Raw genomic sequence first — 20,194 nt, 5'->3', positions numbered from 1 at the left:
GTGCGATCTATAAGGAAGACCTCAAAGGCACAATAGCCAAGTTCGTATACAGCCAGAACATTGTTCTCCCTGGCGAACTTGTAAGCCCTTCCGCTTCTCTCCCTCAGTCTGACTTGCCTTCCTTCATGGACTGCATGAGACTCCATTTCATCAACCTCCATATCCCTCTGCCCACCAGCCATTCCTGCCCTAAGGTTCACGTTCCGAAATCTCTGGACAATTGGCAGTATGTCATGCTCAGAGATAACACTGTCCGTGCTCCCCTCCAACCTCCATATACCGGCCCGTACCAAGTTCTCCGGCGCTCAGCCAACACCTACGACATCCAGATGAGACATTCAGCTGTTACAGCCTCTCTCAGCAGACTTAAGCCTGTTCGTGTCAAGCCTTCTTCTACCCTCCCTTCAGGCCACGATCATGCTTGGACTTACGCACTTGATAGAGCGACTTCCAGCTCCAATCGTCTAGCTCTCCTCCGACCTCGCCCTCTACGCCGGTCTCGTGCACTCCGTTGAGTGACCAAATGCTCCCCTTGTTGAGCTTACCCACGATCACGCCCTAGCCGCCGGCCCCTTCACCGGTCCCTTCGACCTCTCCACTGTCACCTGCCTCGCCCTGTCAAGGTTTCTCACACACCTCCATCTTGAACGTGCCCTCGCTCGAGGTGTTTGTGCCTGTCGCCCTGGACATAATCCATGACATCGCAATAATACTGCATGATTATACACTGTTCGTCGTGTGTTCCTCTTCATCCAGTGCTCATGACACAACCTCTGCCATTCCCTGCCACCTGGTGAAATGTGTTCCCCTCCTGCCCAACATCGGCCTGCCTGGACATGCTTCGTGTGTTCGCCACGCCCATCTGGGGACATCGTAGTCATCACTCTGTTCCACCTGCAAACCGCCGGCCTACCTGTCGCCGCACGACCAGCATGCCCAGTATGACGCCCGGCACGCTTCAATGACTTCCAGGTTCGGTGGCTGAACCTTCCTTCACGACATCTACTCACACAGCTCCCCAATGACACTGGCGAGCTGACCACGGTCCGGCTCCCATGGACCACCCCTACTGATACCATAGTCATGCCCCCCTCCACCCCCGGCCTCTCAAGAGTACTCCGTACTGTGGGGAGAAGGGGGGGGGGGGGAGAGGGCTGGCTATGTGGCACTGATGAAACAGACACCAACATCAGTATGCATTCATCTTTGGACACTAAGCATTATCTTTGGCTGTTCTGTCATGTTCAGTTCAGTTCTTTGTGATCCTTGTGTGTGTTAAGGTTAATAAATGAACTACTGCTAAATGGGTGTGATTATTGGTGCAACCATCCCGAACACACTCTTAAAGTCCATCTGATGAAAAATGTGTATCTTATCTAACACTCCCCAGGGGTCACACCTCCTTGGTGAGTATATAGTTGGCCACCATAGAGCCCTAGCTCTTGCAATGCTACTTCCTTTTAGTGTTGTAAGTCTTTCTTTTGACCATTTTTCTTTTTTCCACTTGATGGTCTTCTTGCTGCCGATTGTGCTTGGATCTGATTTGTGTTTTAGACAAACATTTTGTTACCTTCTGGCCTTCTACAGCTTCACATTATTAATTAGATGGTCCCCCTTGTTGGGTATGACTTGCTGCTTCTTCTTTCCAAGTTTTATAGAAGTGCAAATCGTGCAGGGCAGGTCACACAGCATGGCATATGCCCTACCTTTTTGGCCTTCCTCTCTTTGCATCCTTCTTTCATGCAATACGGTACTCAGTACAGCAGCTATTCCATTGTGGGAGCTGGAGGGTCATGAGCTACCTTCACTGTGGTAGCTCCCTGACAATGCAGGAATGGCACTGTAGTTGCCTGAGCTGGAAACTCCCCATGGAAGCCAAGTAGTACGTGTCAATCATAGTTTGGGCACAGGGCAATAGTTTTCTGGTCAGGTAACTGTGCTGTTGTTGGGTGGCACCTGTGGGGAGAGCTCCCATTTGGAGAGGGTGGTACAATTGTGGAAGATTCAGGTATGAAGTGAATAGTGACACATTTGTGTCACTATAATCCCCCCCCCCCCCCCCTGCCGCTGACCAATGAGTTATTATAGGGCACAGTGTATCATCTTCCACTGAGATCACTTTTTACATACTGAGTGAGAGTTATATCCTAATTTGGAGTGACAGGTTGTAACACCAGCCCTGTCGCCATCAGTTATACACAAATGATCCTTGTGGGTGCTTCCTCCCTCCCCACTGTGTCAACTGTGTGGAGAACCATTTCCCCTGTTCACAATACTTCAACATTTACAAAAGAGAAAAGAAAATCCAAGAATATGAGACCCTTGACTGTCTCATATATTAAGAGGCCAAGAAGAAATAAGATCACAAACATCCTGCACTTCTGATGACATATGGCACTGCTACAACGTCATCCTCCTTAGTAACTATGCATTTGCCTCTGTGTCTTCTATGTGTGGTCCTCATGCTTGCTAGACTACACCCACCTCTCTGGTAATTGGGGTCTTCCTCCTACAGCTTCACCCAAAGCTCCTTTGGGAGTATAGATTACCTATTTAGGTGGGGAAATCAGTTCTCAACTCCAGTCAGAGAAACAATGTCCTCCTCCTGGCACCCCTTACCAGATAGGGGTCCCTCAGGATGCTCCCTTCCCAGGACTATGCTGATCTGCAATGGGATGCCAGCTGGTGGCTGAACGAGCCACAGATTGCAGTCTGTCCCAGAATAAGGGACAGAAAAGTCCTTGTGGAAGTTTATATCATCTAAGGACAAGGACAAGAAATCGTGTCTCCAAAAAGAGATTCTGGTGGCCTCCAAGCTGCCAGACCCCTCATGTTACGTTTCTGTATTAGAGACAGCATTCCTGGTGACCCTCTGTCCTCAGATGCCCTGCTCTCCCTCACGCTTCCTGTTTCAGGACAAATGTGTATTGACAGTGTATCTTCACAGCCAGTGGCAGCAGACAGACCAGAGGTGTGACCTGCCTCTTGGTCCCTTCACCCCCCCCCCCCCCCCCCTCCTCCCTCCCATGTACAGATAGTGTGATCCTTCAGTGGAACTGTAAGTTTCCTCTACCACTTTGCTGAGGTAGGTGTGTGTGTGTGTGTGTGTGTGTGTGTGTGTGTGTGTGTGTGTGTGTGTGTGTGTCCTGATGCCACTCCAGAGCCAGACTGCATCTACAGCCAAATCTGTAGTGAGGATTGGTTCCTGTGCCAGTGGTGAGAAAGCATGATCGTGTGTGTGTGTGTGTGTGTGTGTGTGTGTGTGTGTCCTGATGCCACTCCAGAGCCAGACTGCATCTACAGCCAAATCTGTAGTGAGGATTGGTTCCTGTGCCAGTGGTGAGAAAGCATGATCGTCCCAATACCAAAAAGAGATAAACACCCCCTCCCCCTTGAGATGGACAGCTACTGCCCATTTAGTCTCGCCAATGTTCTCCGCAAGTTACCCCAAAGTATGGTGAGCCAACAGCTGTTTTGGTACCTTGAGTCTTGGGGTTGTTTGGTTCCATCCCAGGGCATTTTTCATTAAGGCCATTCTGCAGCAGACAGTGGGTCTGCCTGGAGTCTACTATTTGGTCAGATCTTCCCTGGCATCAGCACCTTATTGCTGTCTTGTTAGACTTGCATAGGGCTTAAGACACAGCATGGCATTACCATATCCTTGTTATCCCCATGATTGGGGGGTCTGAGCCAACTCCAGATTTCTACCCGGAACTTCTGGTCTCACCATAGTTTCCATGTAAAAATATGTGTGCTTCCCTCAGTACTCTCCATATACAAGAGAACAGGGTCCCACAGGGCTCTGTATTGAATGTGACTGTTCTAGTGGCTATCAATGATCTAGTTTCAGCTGTAAGGTCTACAGGGTCACCCACCTTGTATGCCGATGACCGTTTCAAGCAGTTCAGAACCAGTGGCATTCGGCTAGAATGTCTCATCCAATTTAACAACCTTGGAAGACAGTCGAGGACTGCTTTCAGTGACACAGATGGTAGCTGAAGTGTTGTAAAGTCAAAGGACTCTTGCCTTAAAAACTTCATTAAAGCATGAGAGGCAAAGTATGTTGCAGGAAGTAAAGGCTGTTTTTCCTATGATGTGAGAACAGAGTTCTACAAGGTGGTTGCTGATATCAACTACTGATACCTTGAAGTTGAACTGGTACTGATTGTTTGACAAATGTGACAGTAATACTGCACTTCATAGATGGGTTGGAAATAATGTTGTGTTGTACACTGAAATCTGCTATACAGTGTGTTGCATGGTACAAATACAATGACCTCTAGCATGGGATCTATCTTTTTGGATATTCAGGTACATTACTTAAACCTTATTTCTTACCTGCCTTGGGATCATCTTCAGGACTTTAGATTTTTGGGAAGTACACTTTTACCTCCAATTCATACCAATTGCATTACACTTGATACTAAGCTTTACTCCAGCAGCAATGCTGGCTGTGTTAAGTCAGGAAATCTGTTGCCTGAGTTAGTAACGAAAAGGATGTTAACCTTCCTGCAGAAGTTTTCTGGCCGCCTGACGTTGCGCCTTGGGAAGGATGAGGTGCTGCGTCAAATGCGGATGGGCGTGCTCCAGGACATAGACTACAAGTTGCTGTTTCCGCTGCGCAGCCCATTACCGGAGGTTAAACGCATAACGGCCAACAATGTCATTGTCTGCGAGGGACCACCAGGTACGTGTTGATCTATGGCATTGTAGCATAGTTCTTGATAACAAAGCCTACCTGTGTCTTTTCCACAAAAGTAAAATGTACTTCGTCACATAAATGGGTTTCTCTGCCGATTTCCATACTTCCTTTCATTTACACACCCTTACAGAACATCCCATGAATGTACAAGAAAGAGGGGATTCAGAGAGAGAGAGAAGCCATGTGTTCAACAATGTCATAAGGGGGTAAAAGGGGCAGCAGCAATAGTTTTAGGTCAAAGTAGAATTAACGCTATTTCTTTTAGATCGGTGGACTATATTCAATATCTTTCCAGTGGACTCGCACCATAAATGAAGCACAAAGGTCTATTAAATATTATTAAACAGCTGTCAAAACTCACCTCCTTTTTTTCCAGCCAGAAATCTTAGCAGGAACAACTGGAAGTTAACTGATGGAAAATCTGGTGAGTAGCGTTCATGTTCAAACAGTTCATATTTGTTGTTGAAACCTAGTCCAAAACATTTTTCCAGGCCAGTGCATTGTGTCAAAGGGAAATTTTTCCTCTTCTATAATCCAGGTGTCTCCTCAGTATTTTTACCAAGGTTTGGTTTGTGCATTCTTGTCGTTGCGATACAGTCCACCCCATCCATCTTAATCACTGGTCTCACCTAGATTACGCGAGTCCCGCATACAGCTCAGCATCACCTTAGTCATTGTAGATCCTTGACCTGACCCACCATTGTGGGGTATGACTGACAACTGGTGCCTTTCAGATGACTCCTATGATTCTCTTCCTGGCAGCGGGAGGGGTTCAACTGTTGCGTGTCCTGTGCCAACTTACACATTAAGCATCTGCTTCTCCCCAGAGCACACAAAATGTTCTCTCTTCTTTCCAAATACATAGATCTATCTTCTGACTGCAGCCCAAGTCTGGTGTTAAGATTGCCATGTACATGCATTCCCATTTCTCTGAATTCTAAGTTTTCCCTCTGTCACCTCTTCTCCAGGATGCACCTCTGTGGTGTATCCCCCATCCAGAGCTCTGTCTTGACCTATCAAAAGGTCCAAAATACTTTGCACATCCTGAGGCACGCCGCCACCAGTTTTTCTCTATTCTCAGGCATTTCTGACTCTCTAATGATGGCTCGATAGTTGCCAGTGCCATTGACTTTCCGTACGTTAATGCGGGATGTAATGAACTCTGTTCCTTGCTGGATGGATGCAGTGTTTCCATTGTAAAGTTGGTAGCCATCTCTTGCTCTTGAACACATCTGTTCCTCTACCAGTGACGCCTTCCTCATATGTAGCAACTCCTCAAGCAGTTCACAGGCTCTTGACCAGTGTTACCCTTGCCACCCCTTGGTCCTGAACAATGTGAATGCTTGGGGTTTTTGTCTGTGCACTGGGTCACATTTGGATCACAAGGAATGAACTAGCTGAAAGGCTGGCCAAATTAGTTGTTGGCAAGTCATCTCTTTGTTGGTATTCCACAGTCACTTACTTACCAGTAGTATGCCTCAAAGTTCTAGGGATTTGGAATATGAAATGGCATACTCTTTGTCGAACACACTATGGGCAATAAAGGAGACGAATTTATGGAGATCTTCCATGTGGGCCTCTCATCAGGTTGGCTGGCTCCATATCAGCCATAGTTGACTGACGCGTGGTCATATTTTCCACCATGAGAATCTGCCCACTATTGTTGTGGTGCCCACTTGATTGTGGCCCACATTTTGCTGCATTGCCCTTACCTAGCTGCCATCTCCTGGACTCTTTCATCTTCCTGACTAGCTATCCCTCGTGTTAACAGAAAATGCCTCACTGGCTGACCTAGTTTTATGGTTTATTTGTGAACGGGTTTTTACAGCTCTAAGGAGAGCACCTAAACTTCGTTGGACCATTGAGGGGTTGCCTCATTTGCCCTGAATGGGCAGCGGCTGTCAAGGGTTGGTGGTAGGCCCCAGCTCTTGCCGTACATGCTCCTTTGCTATTCTTCACCCTTCTCTTGTCTTACGTTTGACTTGTTCTTCTTTTGCTTTCCTGTGCTTCTCTTGCCCTGCCCGTGTCACTAGCCTTTTATGGATACTCTTTGGTAGGGTGCCTCTGGTAAGTGGTGTGCGAGGTGCGGTGTGAGGTAGGTAGGTGGGTGGGTGTCTGGCGTCACACTGCCTGTTTTTGGTTCTCTGGCTGCTCTCTGGCTGCTCTTTGGAGAGGACACCTCACCCACATTTCTTTCTTTCTTTCTTTCTTTCTTTCCTTCCTTCCTTCCTTCCTTCCTTCCTTCCTTCCTCCCTCCTTTCTTTCTTTCTTTCTTTCTTTCTTTCTTTCTTTCTTTCTTCCCTCCCTCCTTTCTTTCTTTCCTTCCTTCCTCCCTTCCTTCCTCCTTTCTTGCTCCTCCCTTACTCTAGAGTTAAGTGACATTTGATAGACCTCGGGGTTTCCTTTCCTTTGCTTGGGTTTCACGCATTAAGCTGTTCTTTGACGACTTGCCTGTTCCAGGCAGGAGGGACGGATGACTTTGTAGTTTGCTCCCTCTAATCATTAAACCAACAAAATGTGATACTCCTTGAATATTTCTAATTTGTGCAAAATCTTTGTGGTTTAACCAGTAGGTATAATCAGCTGACTGTACAGGCAGGCAACAGGGCAAACACGTAATTTATGATGCCTACTCATGTATGCAAGTATAAAAGGCTCCCATTGGGTCTTCAGTATGCACTAGCAACATTCAACAACTGATGGATACTGCCCTGAGGATTACAACCCACACATTTGGTTTACCATGATCATGTTGTCATCCTCATCAAATACTTGGTCAACTTACTGATAGACTATGAACTTTATTTGGGAGATGGAGCTGGGCAAATCTTTCCCTGTCCATGTGAAAATGTCATGTTGTACCTGAAGTAGAATAGTTAGGACAAAGAATAACTACAGATGGAGTCCATCCTAATTTAAAACTGACAGAAGCTATAAACCATCCAGAACTGACCAGTATAAAAGAATGGCAGGCATTCCTAGTCCCTGAAAGTTTTTACCAAAGTGTCATTCTGGGATTTACTAACAAAGCATGCCTGGCAACTCAACTACTCAAAAATGTAGCAGGCTTTGACTGTCACTCCCATTCTGGCATATCAAAACTTTACAAAATCATTCATTCCAGCTACTGATGCTAGTAATTTTGCAGTCAAGGTATTCTCATCACAACAAATGAATGAAAAGAGCATCTATTTTTTCACTTCCCACCTTATGAACTGAGCTGAATGCAATTACCAGACAATAGAATTTGTAGCACTGACCTGTGGCATAAACTAAAACCAATGTTTCTTAGCCAGTCAAGAATTCATCTGTATCTATGTCTATACTCCAAGAACTACTAAAAAATGTGTGGCAGAGGGTACATCCCACTGCACCAGTTATTAGGGCTTTTTCTGTTTTACATGTTCATGGAATATGGGAAAAACAATAGTTTAAATGTATCTGTGCATGCTGTAATCTAATCTTGCCCCCCATGATCCCTTTGTAAGCAATACATGGTGTGTGGAGGGGGGAGGGAGAGAATGGTGTCGGTGTGGTTTGTAATATATCCCTTTCCTGAAGTTATCAATTAAAGTAGATTCTTGAAACTGTAAATAGTCTTTCTCAGGTTAGTTCACGTTTATCTTAAAGTGTCTGCAAATTCGGTTCCTTCAAAATTTCAGTGGGACTCTCCCTTGGGTCAAACAAACCTGTGATAATTTGTGCTGCTCATCCAATATCCCCTGCTAATCCTGTTCACTACGTGTCTACATCTACATCTACATTTATACTCCGCAAGCCACCCAACGGTGTGTGGCGGAGGGCACTTTACGTGCCACTGTCATTACCTCCCTTTCCTGTCCCACACACCTGCGAATATTATAGGGTGGGTCAACTGAGTCATTTTTAAGCAATCTCCTTTGTAGAATGATTGCATTTCCCTAGTGTGCTACCTAGTATTCTACCAACAAATTAAAGCCTGCTACCTGCTTTACCCATGACTGAGCCTATGTGGTTATTCCACTTAACATTCCCCCCCTGCGGGTCCGGGGATTAGAATAGGCCCGAGGTATTCCTGGCTGTCGTAAGAGGCGACTAAAAGGAGTCCCTCCCCCTCAAGGGGGTAGTTAGCGCCTGCGTCCGGAGACGGACGGTTCCACGACCTATATTTGCAGTCATTTTGGTTTTTCACTTCTTCTCGTTTCTTCCTTCCTTTCGTTGGTTCCTTTCTTTGTTCTTCTCCATCTCACAGTCTTCCTTACTCTTTCCCTTGCCTTCTTTCCCTTGCCTTCTTTCCCTTGCCTTCTTTCCCTTGCCTTCTTTCCCTTGCCTTCTTTCCCTTGCCTTCTTTCCCTTGCCTTCTTTCCCTTGCCTTTTCTGGTCTCCACCTCGGCATTTGAGACAGTCTGTCCTCTCTCTTCTTTTTCCTCTTCTTCCTTCCTTCCTTCCTCCCTGTTCGCGCCTGAAGGCCGACCCACGCGTTCACACGCGTAGCCGGTGATGGGGCAACGCGTAATTCCCCGCCCTGGGTAGACAAGTAAGGTACGCACCTACCCCCTGGTAAAGGCCAGGCCCAGGGAGGGGTGATTGCCTGAGCTGATACCTTCTGACCATGCCGATTGGTCCCTCCGTCTGTTTCTCGGGAGGTGTGACCTGAGGTGTAAACATTCACCTAAGGCAGGAGTGCCCTCTGAGAGCGTCCCCACAAGGAAGGAGCGCGCCATCGGAGATGCTGGCAATCATGGGAGGATTCCTCCGCAATGGATCTCTCTCCTTCTCTCTCGACTTCTGCCCATAAACGGAAACTTGACCAGCCACCAGTGACAAAAAGTACTACCGCCTGCCCCACAGTTCCTCGTAGTTTCTCGATCTGAGGACGGCAAGGATTTTTCCTCTGTCAACCCTTTCGTTATCCAGAAGGGCGTAGATGCCATAGCCGGATCTGTCAAGTCGTGTACCAGGTTGCGTAATGGTACCTTGTTACTAGAAACTGAGAGCGCCTTTCAGGCACAAAAACTACTTCGGGCCACACTCCTGTACACGTTCCCTGTCCGGGTGGAGGCTCATCGCACTTTGAATTCGTCTCGTGGTGTGGTATATACTCGATCACTCGACGGATTGACTGACGAGGAGATTCAGTCTTTCCTCGCTGAGTAGGGAGTGACGGCTGTTCATAGGGTCATGAAAAAGGTCAACAATGACCTTGTACCAACCTGGACACTTCTCTTGACCTTTGATAGTGTTCAGCTGCCGTCGCGTATCAAAGCGGGCTACGAGGTTATTTCTTTTCGCCCCTATGTACAGACACCTATGCGCTGCTACCAGTGTCAGTGTTTTAATCACACTCGCCAGTCTTGTTCCAATGCGGCTATATGTGTCACTTGTGGCAGGGATGCCCATGAGGGTGACTGTCCACCTCCATCTCCTCGTTGTGTCAGGGTGACCATGCAGCGTCCTCCCGCGACTGTCCCATCTACAAGGAAGAACGCTGTATCCAAGAAATTCAGGTCAAGAGAAGGTGTCCATCTCGGCTGCTCGCAAGCTATTGGCTAGTAGGAAGCCCACGCTGCTCCCAGCGGGAAAATACAGTACTGTCCTCGACTCTCCTTGGACTACCAGGGAGGTGGCGATGCAGACATGCGATCTGACCTTCAGCAGAAGGGTCGTCCATTCAGCCAGTGCTAAGATCGTGCGGTCGACGTCTCCTCTTCCTCCCGTCACCCCTCAGACACAAGCACCTTCATCAGCTTCTGCCAAGACGAAGACCCAGAAGTCAGATGCACGGGCCTTCAAGAAGGAACCGTCCCGTGCAGACTTCCTACGTACCTCGAACTCCCAGCCGTCGACCAGTACTTCCACTAAACGACCTTCCAAGAAGGATCATAGGAAGCACAGTTCTCCTTCTCCGCCACGGCGCATTTCTCCTGTGCCACCCAGCGGTTGCCGCCCCAGACCGTCATCCGTTTCGCCTGGCCGCACCCCTGGTAGCTGAACATCTGGCCGTTCACCTGCAGAGGAAGCCCCCCCCCTCCGGGCCATCTTAACAAGATGGCCGATGGACCTATAGAAGCAATGGACGATGACTGTCCGCCTACTGATAGCGGCGGCAGTGCTCGCTCGAAGCCAGGCCCTCAGCGGCCTTCGAGGTGACCCCTTCTTTCATCTTCCTTTTCTTCTCACGATGGCACTTATTCACGGGAATATTCGTAGCATTCGCTCCAACCGAGAGGACTTGAAGTTGCTGCTCCACTTGCACCGTCCGCTCGTCGTAGCCCTCCAGGAAATGAAGCTACGCCCATGCGATCAAATTGCCTTGGCACACTACACCTCTGTGCGTTTTGACCTACCGCCTGTGGTAGGTATTCCGGCTCATGGAGGGGTTATGTTGCTGGTCCGGGATGATATTTACTACGATCCCATCACATTGCACACCGGCCTGCAGGCAGTTGCCGTCCGAACTACTCTCCCCACTTTTACATTTTCCATTTGTACCATTTACACTCCATCGTTGTCTGCCGTTACCAGGGCAGACATGATGAAAATTATTGCTCAGCTACCTGCACCATTTTTGTTAACTGGAGACTTCAATGCCCACCATCCCCTTTTGGGCTCCCCAGCATCCTGCCCAAGGGGCTCCCTGTTAGCAGACCTTTTCAACCAGCTCAATCTTGTCTGCCTCAATAATGGCGCCCGTACTTTTCTTTCAGACACATCTCACACCTATTCCCATTTAGACCTCTCTATATGTACTACCCAACTTGCACGCCGGTTTGAGTGGTATGCACTTTCTGATACATATTCGAGCGACCACTTCCTGTGTGTTATCCATCTCCTGCATCATACCCTCTCCGTGCTCAACTACTTGGAACATCTCCAAAGCAGACTGGGGCTCTTCTCTTCCAGGGCGACCTTTCAGGATCAAACCTTCACAAGCTGCGATAGTCAGGTCGCACACCTCATGGAAGTCATTCTCACTGCTGCTGAATATTCCATCACTCACACTACTTCTTCTCCACGTCGCGTATCAGTCCCCTGGTGGACCGCAGCATGTAGAGAAGCTTTACGTACTCGTCGACGTGCTTTACGCACATTTAAACGCCACCCTACAGTGGCGAATTGTATCAATTATAAACGATTACATGCGCAGTGCCGTCGTATTATTAAAGAAAGCAAGAAAGCCAGCTGGGCTGCTTTCACAAGCACCTTCAACAGTTTTATTCCTTCTGTTGTCTGGGGTAGCCTGCGCCGGCTATCTGGCACTAAGGTCCAGTCCCCAGTTTCTGGTTTGACGGTCGCGAATGACGTCTTTGTGGCCCCTGAGGATGTCTCTAATGCCTTCGGCCGCATTTTCGCAGAGGTTTTGAGCTCCGCTCATTACCATCTTGCCTTCCTCCCCCGAAAACAGGCAGAGGCGGCTAGGCCACCTAACTTCCGCTCCTCGAATCGTGAAAGTTATAATGCCCCTTTCGCCATGCGGGAACTCGAAAATGCACTTGCCAGGTCACAGACCTCCGCTCCAGGGCCTGATTCTATTCATATTCAGATGCTGAAGAACCTTTCTCCTGCGGGTAAAGGTTTCCTTCTTCGTACTTATAATCGCATCTGGATTGAGGGACATGTTCCCGCATGCTGGCGCGAGTCAATTGTTGTACCGATTCCTAAGCCGCGGAAGGACAAGCACTTGCCCTCCAGTTATCGACCTATCTCGCTTACCAGCTGTGTCTGTAAAGTGATGGAGCGAATGGTTAACTCTCGATTGGTTTGGCTGCTCGAGTCTCGACGCCTACTTACCAATGTCCAATGTGGATTTCGTAGGCGCCGCTCTGCTGTCGACCATCAGGTTACTTTGTCGACCTTCATTATGAATAACTTCTTGGAGAAGCACCCGATCGCGGCTTTGTTCTTTGATTTGGAGAAGGCTTAAGACACCTGTTGGAGGGCGGGCATTCTCTCCACCATGCATACATGGGGCCTTCGCGGTCACCTCCCTCTTTTTATTCGTTCCTTTTTAATGGATCGACAGTTCAGGGTACGTGTGGGTTCTGTCCTGTCAGACACCTATCGCCAGGAGAATGGGGTGCCACAGGGCTCAGTTTTGAGTGTCGCTCTCTTCGCCAAAGCGATCAATCCAATAATGGATTGCCTCCCAGCTGATGTATCAGGCTCCCTTTCCGTGGACGATTTTACCATCTATTGCAGCGCGCAGCGTACATGTTTCCTGATGTGCTGTCTTCAGCATTCTGTTGACCATCTTTACTCCTGGAGTGTTGCCAATGGCTTCCGTTTTTCTGCCGAGAAGACGGTCTGTATTAACTTCTGGCACTACAAAGAGTTTCTCCCACCGTCCTTACGACTCGGTCCCGTTGCTCTCCCATTCGTGGAGACAACAAAATTTTTAGGTCTTTCATTTGACAGGAAACTTAGCTGGTCTCCACATGTGTCTTATTTGGCTTCCCGTTGTACCCGTTCTCTAAATGTCCTCAATGTTCTCAGTGGTATGTCGTGGGGAGCGGATCGAACCGTCCTACTTCGCCTATATCGGTCGATCGTCCGCTCCAAGCTGGATTATGGGAGCTTCGTATACTCCTCTGCACAGCCGTCCATCTTACGCCGCCTCAACTCCATACAACATCGGGGTTTACGTCTTGCGATCGGAGCGTTTTATACCAGTCCCTTCGAGAGGCTTCATGCTGAAGCCGGTGAATTGCCACACACCTACCGGCGCGATATACTGCTTTGTCGGTATGCCTGTCGGCTACTGTCAATGTCCGACCACCCGTCTTATCGTTCCTTTTTTGACGACTCTCTCGACCGTCAATACGGGTTGTATGTCTCTGCCCTGCTACCCCCTGGAGTTCGCTTACGTCGCCTCCTTCAACACCTTGATTTTTCACTCCCTGCAATCTTTAGAGTGGGCGAGAGCCACACACCACCTTGGCTCCAGGCTCAGGTTCGCATTCACCTTGACCTCAGCTTGCTCCGAAAGGACGTTACCCCCGGTTTGGTATACCACTCCCATTTTATCGAACTTCGTTCGAAGTTCCTTAATATGATCTTCATTTATACAGATGGCTCTAAGACCAATGACGGGGTCGGGTGTTCTTTTATTGTCGGGGCACAAAGTTTCAAATACCGGCTCCATGGCCGTTGTTCGGTCTTCACAGCTGAGCTCTTTGCCCTCTACCAGGCTGTTCTTTACATCTGCCACCACCGACATTCTGCTTATGTCATCTGCTCCGATTCCCTGAGCGCCATCCAGAGCCTCAGTGATCCGTATCCGGTTCACCCTTTCGTGCATCAGATCCAACACTCTCTTCAGCAGTTGGTGGACGACGGTTCTCCGGTTAGCTTTATGTGGGTTCCTGGCCATGTCGGTATCTCTGGAAACGAAGCTGCAGATGCCGCGGCCAAGGCTGCGGTCCTCCAACCTCGGACAGCTTCTTGTTGTGTCCCTTCATCATATTGTAGCAGGGTCATTTGTTGGCGCATTTTATCGCTGTGGCATGTCGATTGGGCTGCACTTACGGACAACAAGCTTCGGGCCTTGAAACCTCTTCCCGCAGCTTGGACACCCTCCTCACGCCCTTCTCGGCGGAAGGAGGTAGTTTTGGTGCGGTTACGAATTGGACACTGCCGGTTAAGCCATCGCCATCTGCTGACGGCTGCGCCGGCGCCGGTCCGCCACATTTTAACGTCCTGTCCGGATTTTAATACACTGCTCTTGATCTTGGCCTGCCATGTACTCTAGATCCCATTTTAGCGGATGACCCAGGAGCAGCTGCTCGCGTTCTTCTTTTTATCCACTTGACAAACCTGTCTAAGGACATTTGATTATGCTGTTTTTTTAATCCTATGCCTGTCAATCTTTTATCGTGTTTTCCCTTTTAGTTGCTGTTTTAAACTTGTGCCTCGCGGTGCATTCCTAATGTAGTCTGGGCGCTAATGACCATTGAAGTTGTGCGCCCAAAAAAAAGAAAAAAAAACCCACTTAACATTCTTAGTAAATGTTGGACTCAAGTATTAGTATGAGTTTACAGATTTAAACAGTGACTCTCAAATGTTATTCATAGGGTAATATGTTGTTTTCGTGTGAAGTGCACAATTAAGTTTTTGAACATTTGAAGCAAGTTGCGAACCATTGCACCACTTTGAAAGGAGATCATTCTGTTCTTGATGTCTCATTATGTTTGAGCTAAGGGTTTAAACAGATGCATATCAAGGATATTGGACAGTAGTTTGTGATCACTTCTGCTCTCTCTGTGGACAGGTGTGACTTAAAAAAATGCTGGGCACAGTTTTTTGTTAAAGAGATCTATGATAGTTTGTAGTTGACAGAAGGGCCGACTCAGCTGTGAATCTGGTATAGAATCTGATAAGGATTCCATCAGGCCTGGAGGTTTCTTCAGTTTCAATGATTTCAGATGAGTCTCCACACCACTGACACTAACAGCTATTTCACTCCACTTTTCAGTGGTGCAAGGGTTAAATTGGGGAAATAGCCCTGGGTTTATCTTTGTAAAGGAACATATGAAAATGGAGTTAAGCATTCCAGCCTTTGCTTTGGTATCCTCAATTTCAGTTCCTGTCTCATCCAAAAGTGACTGGACACTAATTTTGGTGCCAGTAACAGCTTTTATGTATGACCAGAATTTCTTTGGTTTTGGTGAGAGATCATTTGAGAATATTCTGCTAAAGTAGTCATTGAAGACTTCACACGTTGTTTTCTTGACTGCCGAATGCATTTCATTCAGCACCTCTCCATCAATAGCCCTACCCTTTGTTTTGCACCTATTGTGTAGTAAGCTCTGTTTCTTTGAAAGTTTATATACAGTTACTATATACCATGGACGATCTATCCCATTACAAACTCCCCTCCTGGGTACATATCTATCCAGTGCATTATCAACTATTGTTTTAAACTTGAGTCAGTCCCTCTACAAGCTCCTGTCCTGAGCTGAAAGTTCCAAGTTCATCATTAAGGTATGAAACTATTGTTACTCTGTCTAGTTTGCTAAACATACAAATCTTTGTTTGTCTTAATTGTCCTTTGCGTATTTATATTCAGTTTCTGTACCTGTCTCATTGTTGCTGTACTTGTCTCAATGTCACCGACACCAGTTTGGATGCGTACTTCCTCAAATAGGTTGGGTCTCTGTTGTCATAAGATTCAATGTATTTTCATTGTGAATGGGGTTTTGACCTACATGTTCTAGGCAGATTTCACTAATAAGATATTACACAACACTGAAGTGAAGTGGTTGCTAAATCTGAATGATCTCAACAGGACAGGACATTAGCCAGATGGGGCTTGGGTCTCATGGTGTGCCAATTGTAGGTAGGTAGGTAGGTAGGTAGGTTAGGTAGGTAGGTAGGTAGGTAGGTAGGTAGGTAGGTAGGCTCCCCAGGGGGTCCACAACTCTTTTGTGGATACGTATGTGGTGAGCAAGAGGCCCCGAGTTTGTGCAGCTCTCGTTTCTTTCTGAGCTGCATATCTTGCCTTTCCCCCTTCCCTCTCTCGTTGGTAGTATGTTTTGCGCATACATCTGGAGATGGATGCGTCTGAATGAATGAAGTGGTTTCTCTTCTTGTATCTCTACAATGCAAAGTATCCTTGATCCCTCTCATTACCTTTTTTTCCACTGCGGCATTTGAGAATTCTCCTCTTGTTTCCTTTCCTTTATTCCTCCCTGTTCCCTTCTTTCTTCCCTGTGCATGTCTGAAGGCCAACCCACGTGTTATCACACGTTCCCACACATAGCCGGTGATTGGATAATGCATAATTCTCCACCCGGGTAGACAAGTAGGACACGTGTGTACCCCCTTGGTAAACGCCAGGCCCAGGGAGGGGTGATTACCTGAGCTGGTACCTTCCAAACATGCTGATTGGTCCCTCTGTCCATTTCTCGGGAGGTGTGACCTGAGGTGTGGACACTCACCTAAGACCCTCGGAAAGAGCCCCCACTAGAAAGGAGCATGCCATCAGAGATGCCAGTAATCATGGAGGATATGTTTGCAATGGTTTCTTCTACTTCTACTTTTACTTCTACTACTTCTGCCCGTAAGAGAAAGCTAGCAGAGTCTCAGCCACAGAAAATTCTTCCATCAGTGCCAAGGTTCCTAGTTGTTTCTTGGTCTGATAAAAGTCAAGACTTCCCAACAATAAATCCTTTCATTATTCAGGAAGTTGTCGACGCAATTATAAGTCCTGTAAAGTCTTGTTCCAGGTTACAAAATGGCCCCTGTTAGAAATGCAGTGCCCTCCAGGTGCACAAATTGCTTCAAACTACACTGCTACACACCTTCCCTGCCCAGGTGGAAGTGCACCATACTTTAGTCACCGTGTGGGGCGGTTTATACAAGATCACTCGACTGATTATCAAATGAGGAGATCAAAAATTGTGTGTCTGATCGTACAGACACACACACTCTTCTTGACAGAGTTCCACTTCTATCGAACATTAAAGCGGGATATGAGATAATTTCAGTTCACCCATACATCCCCATCCCTACGTGTTGCTATCAGCATCATACATTTAATCACACCAGCCAGTCGTGTTTCAATCTGGCCAAATGCGTTACCTGTGGCAGGGATGCCCATGAGGGTGATTGTCCACCCCCACACCCTCATTGCACCAACTGTATGGGTGACCACGCTGCTTCCTCTAGAGGTTGCCCTATTTTTAAACATGAACAAATTATTCAGGAACTCTAAGTGAAGGAAAAGGTGTCTACCTTCGCAGCTCGTAAAATAAGAAACAGTTCCTCTCCTTCTCTGCCACGGCATAGAAATGTTTCTACAGAGCCACCCAGTGGTAGCCACCCTCGGCCGTCTTCTGTGTCACAAAGATGCACTGCTGGTGGCTGATCAACCAGCCAGTCACTGGCGGTAGGCACTGCCCTCGAGCAACCTATGGATCAGGATCTTCTGCCTCTGGCTGAATGCCATTCTATGCCGTTGGCCACCAGGTCTCAGTGCGGTCGCTGAGCTGACAGCAACCGCTTTAAGGTGTTCACTTTCTCATCCACCCTGAGTCAATTATCCATTGGAATATCTGCAGAATTCGCTCCAATTGGGATGAACTGTCAATCCTCTTATGATCCTACTCCCCATTCATCTTTTGTTTCCAGGAAACAAAGCTATGTCTGCACAATCGCTTTGTTTTTCCCCATTTCCAATCAGTCCGATTTGATCTACCCCCTGTTGCTGGCGTTCCAGCACACAGGGGCCTTAAGATTCTTCTCCATGATACTATCCATTATTACCCATTCCCCTTACAGCGTTCCTTCCAAGCTGTCACTGTATGTCTTTCCCTTTCTGGATACAACATACATTCCATTGTCCACAACAGTGGCAAGAGCCAAACTCCTTCATATCTTTAGTCAGCTCCCACCCCCTATTTGCTGGTTGGGGACTTCAACACCCACCACCCAATATGAGGATCTACACATCCTTGTCAGAGAGGCTCCCTGCTGATTCACCTCTTCCACCAAGCATATCTTGTATGCCTCAACACTCAGGAACCTACATTTTTGTCTGCCTCCATGTCAACCTCTCATTTGGGCCTTTCAGTCGGTACTGTTTGGCTAGCTCAGCATTTCAAATGGCTCGCTCTTGCTGACACACACTCGAGTGACAATTTTCCATGTGTCCTTCGATTACAGCCACAACTGCCACCTATCGCCCAAGAGGCTGGAAGTTTTCCTAAGTCAATTGGACACTTTTCTTCTCTCTAGCAACATTTGATGACTGTCAATTTCCTAGCGTTGATGACCAAGTCACTCCTGTTGTGGAATTTATTCTTACAGCTACGGAACTTTCAATACCTCATACCTCCCCTTTGCCCCAGCATCCACCAGTTCCTTGGTGGAAGGAGGCATGTCATGATGGAATATGCGAGCGGAGACATGCTGTTCGCTTTTTCTACTATGATCCTACATTGGCCAACTGTATCCACTATAAGCAGTTACGTGTGGGATGCTGTCACATCATACATGATAGCAAGAAGGCAAGCTGGGATTTCTTTACCAGCACCTTTAACACCTTCACTCCCTCATCAGTAGTTTGGAGTCAAAATTTGACGGTTATCCAGCATGTCTAGTTTTTCTCTGAGTTAACTGTCATGGAATATACCTTAATGGACCCAGTTGCAATTTCTAACCCATTGGGTCAACAGTTTGCTGACGTTTCAAGCTCTTCTAATTACCCACCAGCCTTTCTCCTGAAGAAACAAGCAGCGGAAGTGCGACCTCTTGCTTTCTCCTCTCAAAATCACGGAAGCTATAATACTGTTTTTTCTATGCAGGAACTCCAACACGCATTGTATTTCTCTTGCTCTTCCACCCAGGACTGGATGGCATCCATGTCCAAATGTTACTCAGTTTATCATACCCTAGTCAGTGTTACGTCCTTAGCCTTTATAATTGAATTCGGACCAACAGTACCTTACCGAGAAGATGGTGGGAAGTTACTGTCATTCCTGTTCCGAAACGTGGAAAGGATGAACATATCTCCTCTAGCTATTGCCCAATCTCTCTGACGAGTAGTGTTTTCTAAAGTTTTGGAGTGTATGGTAAATTGCTGTTTAGGCTAGTGGCTGGAGTCCCAAAACCTTCTAACTGCCCAATGCGGTTTCCGAAAGCATCAGTCCGCAGTTGACCATCCTGTTGCTGTCTCCATTTATATCATGAACAATTTCTCAGAAAACGCCAAATGGCAGCTATATTTTTTGATCTGGAGAGGGCATACAATACCTGTTGGAGGACAAGCATCCTCCACACATTTTCTCTTGGGGTGTGGATGAATATATATATCTCTGGGCATGTTGGTATACAAGGAAACAAGGCAGCTGGCATAGAGGCAAAGGCTGCTGTCTCTCTTCCTCGGCCCACTGTTAGCATGGTTCCCTTTGCAGATCTACAGAGCATTTTCTGTCATTGTGTTGCTCTTCTATGGCGTGCACACACACATTGGTCTGCACTTCAGAATAATAAATTAAGGGACATAAAACCTCTTCTCTGTTCTTGGACCTCTTCCTCTCGGCCATGTTGTTGGGAGGAGGTAATTTTAACTAGTCTCCGGACTGGGCACAGTCTTTTTAGCCACTGACATCCTGTAAGTGGTGATCGTTCCCCACTTCGTCCCCACTGTTCTCAGGTGTGGATGGTAAGACACCTTTTACTTCAGTGCCCCTATTTTAATCCGCTACACACCCATTTACAGCTGTCGGCTGATACATCTTCGCTTTTAGCAGATGACGCATGTTTCAGCTGATTGTATCCTTGAGTTCATAAGTGTTAGTGAAATGACATCAGTCATTTGAAGCTCTTTTTCAGCCCTTCAATAGCATTTTCCTAATATTTCCTTCCTTTTTTAGTTTCCCTCATCCTTGAGTTTTGCTCCCATAGCTGCTGATTTAAATCCTGCTTTTACCCTTCACTAAGCCACAGGACATGCGCTTATGACTGTAGCTGTTTTGCACCCTACTACAAACTTAAAAAAAACGTTGGCAGGGA

The 20,194-nt window shown here is 47.3% G+C and overlaps 1 protein-coding gene across 1 annotated transcript in view; it reads left to right on the top strand.

Annotated features, from left to right (window-relative positions):
- Positions 1-20,194, top strand: part of LOC126101147 (serine protease gd-like) — a 307,303-nt gene that overhangs the window by 221,084 nt on the left and 66,025 nt on the right. Inside the window, exon 3 of the mRNA XM_049911839.1 lies at positions 4,516-4,687. Within this exon, the coding sequence (XP_049767796.1) occupies positions 4,516-4,687 (172 nt within the window). The remainder of the gene's footprint in view (positions 1-4,515; positions 4,688-20,194) is intronic.

The sequence above is a fragment of the Schistocerca cancellata genome, chromosome 9, assembly GCF_023864275.1.
Source record: "Schistocerca cancellata isolate TAMUIC-IGC-003103 chromosome 9, iqSchCanc2.1, whole genome shotgun sequence".
Classification (NCBI taxonomy): domain Eukaryota; kingdom Metazoa; phylum Arthropoda; class Insecta; order Orthoptera; family Acrididae; genus Schistocerca; species Schistocerca cancellata.
Note: the sequence above shows the minus strand (reverse complement) of the source record. Positions and strands in the feature narration are given on the sequence as shown.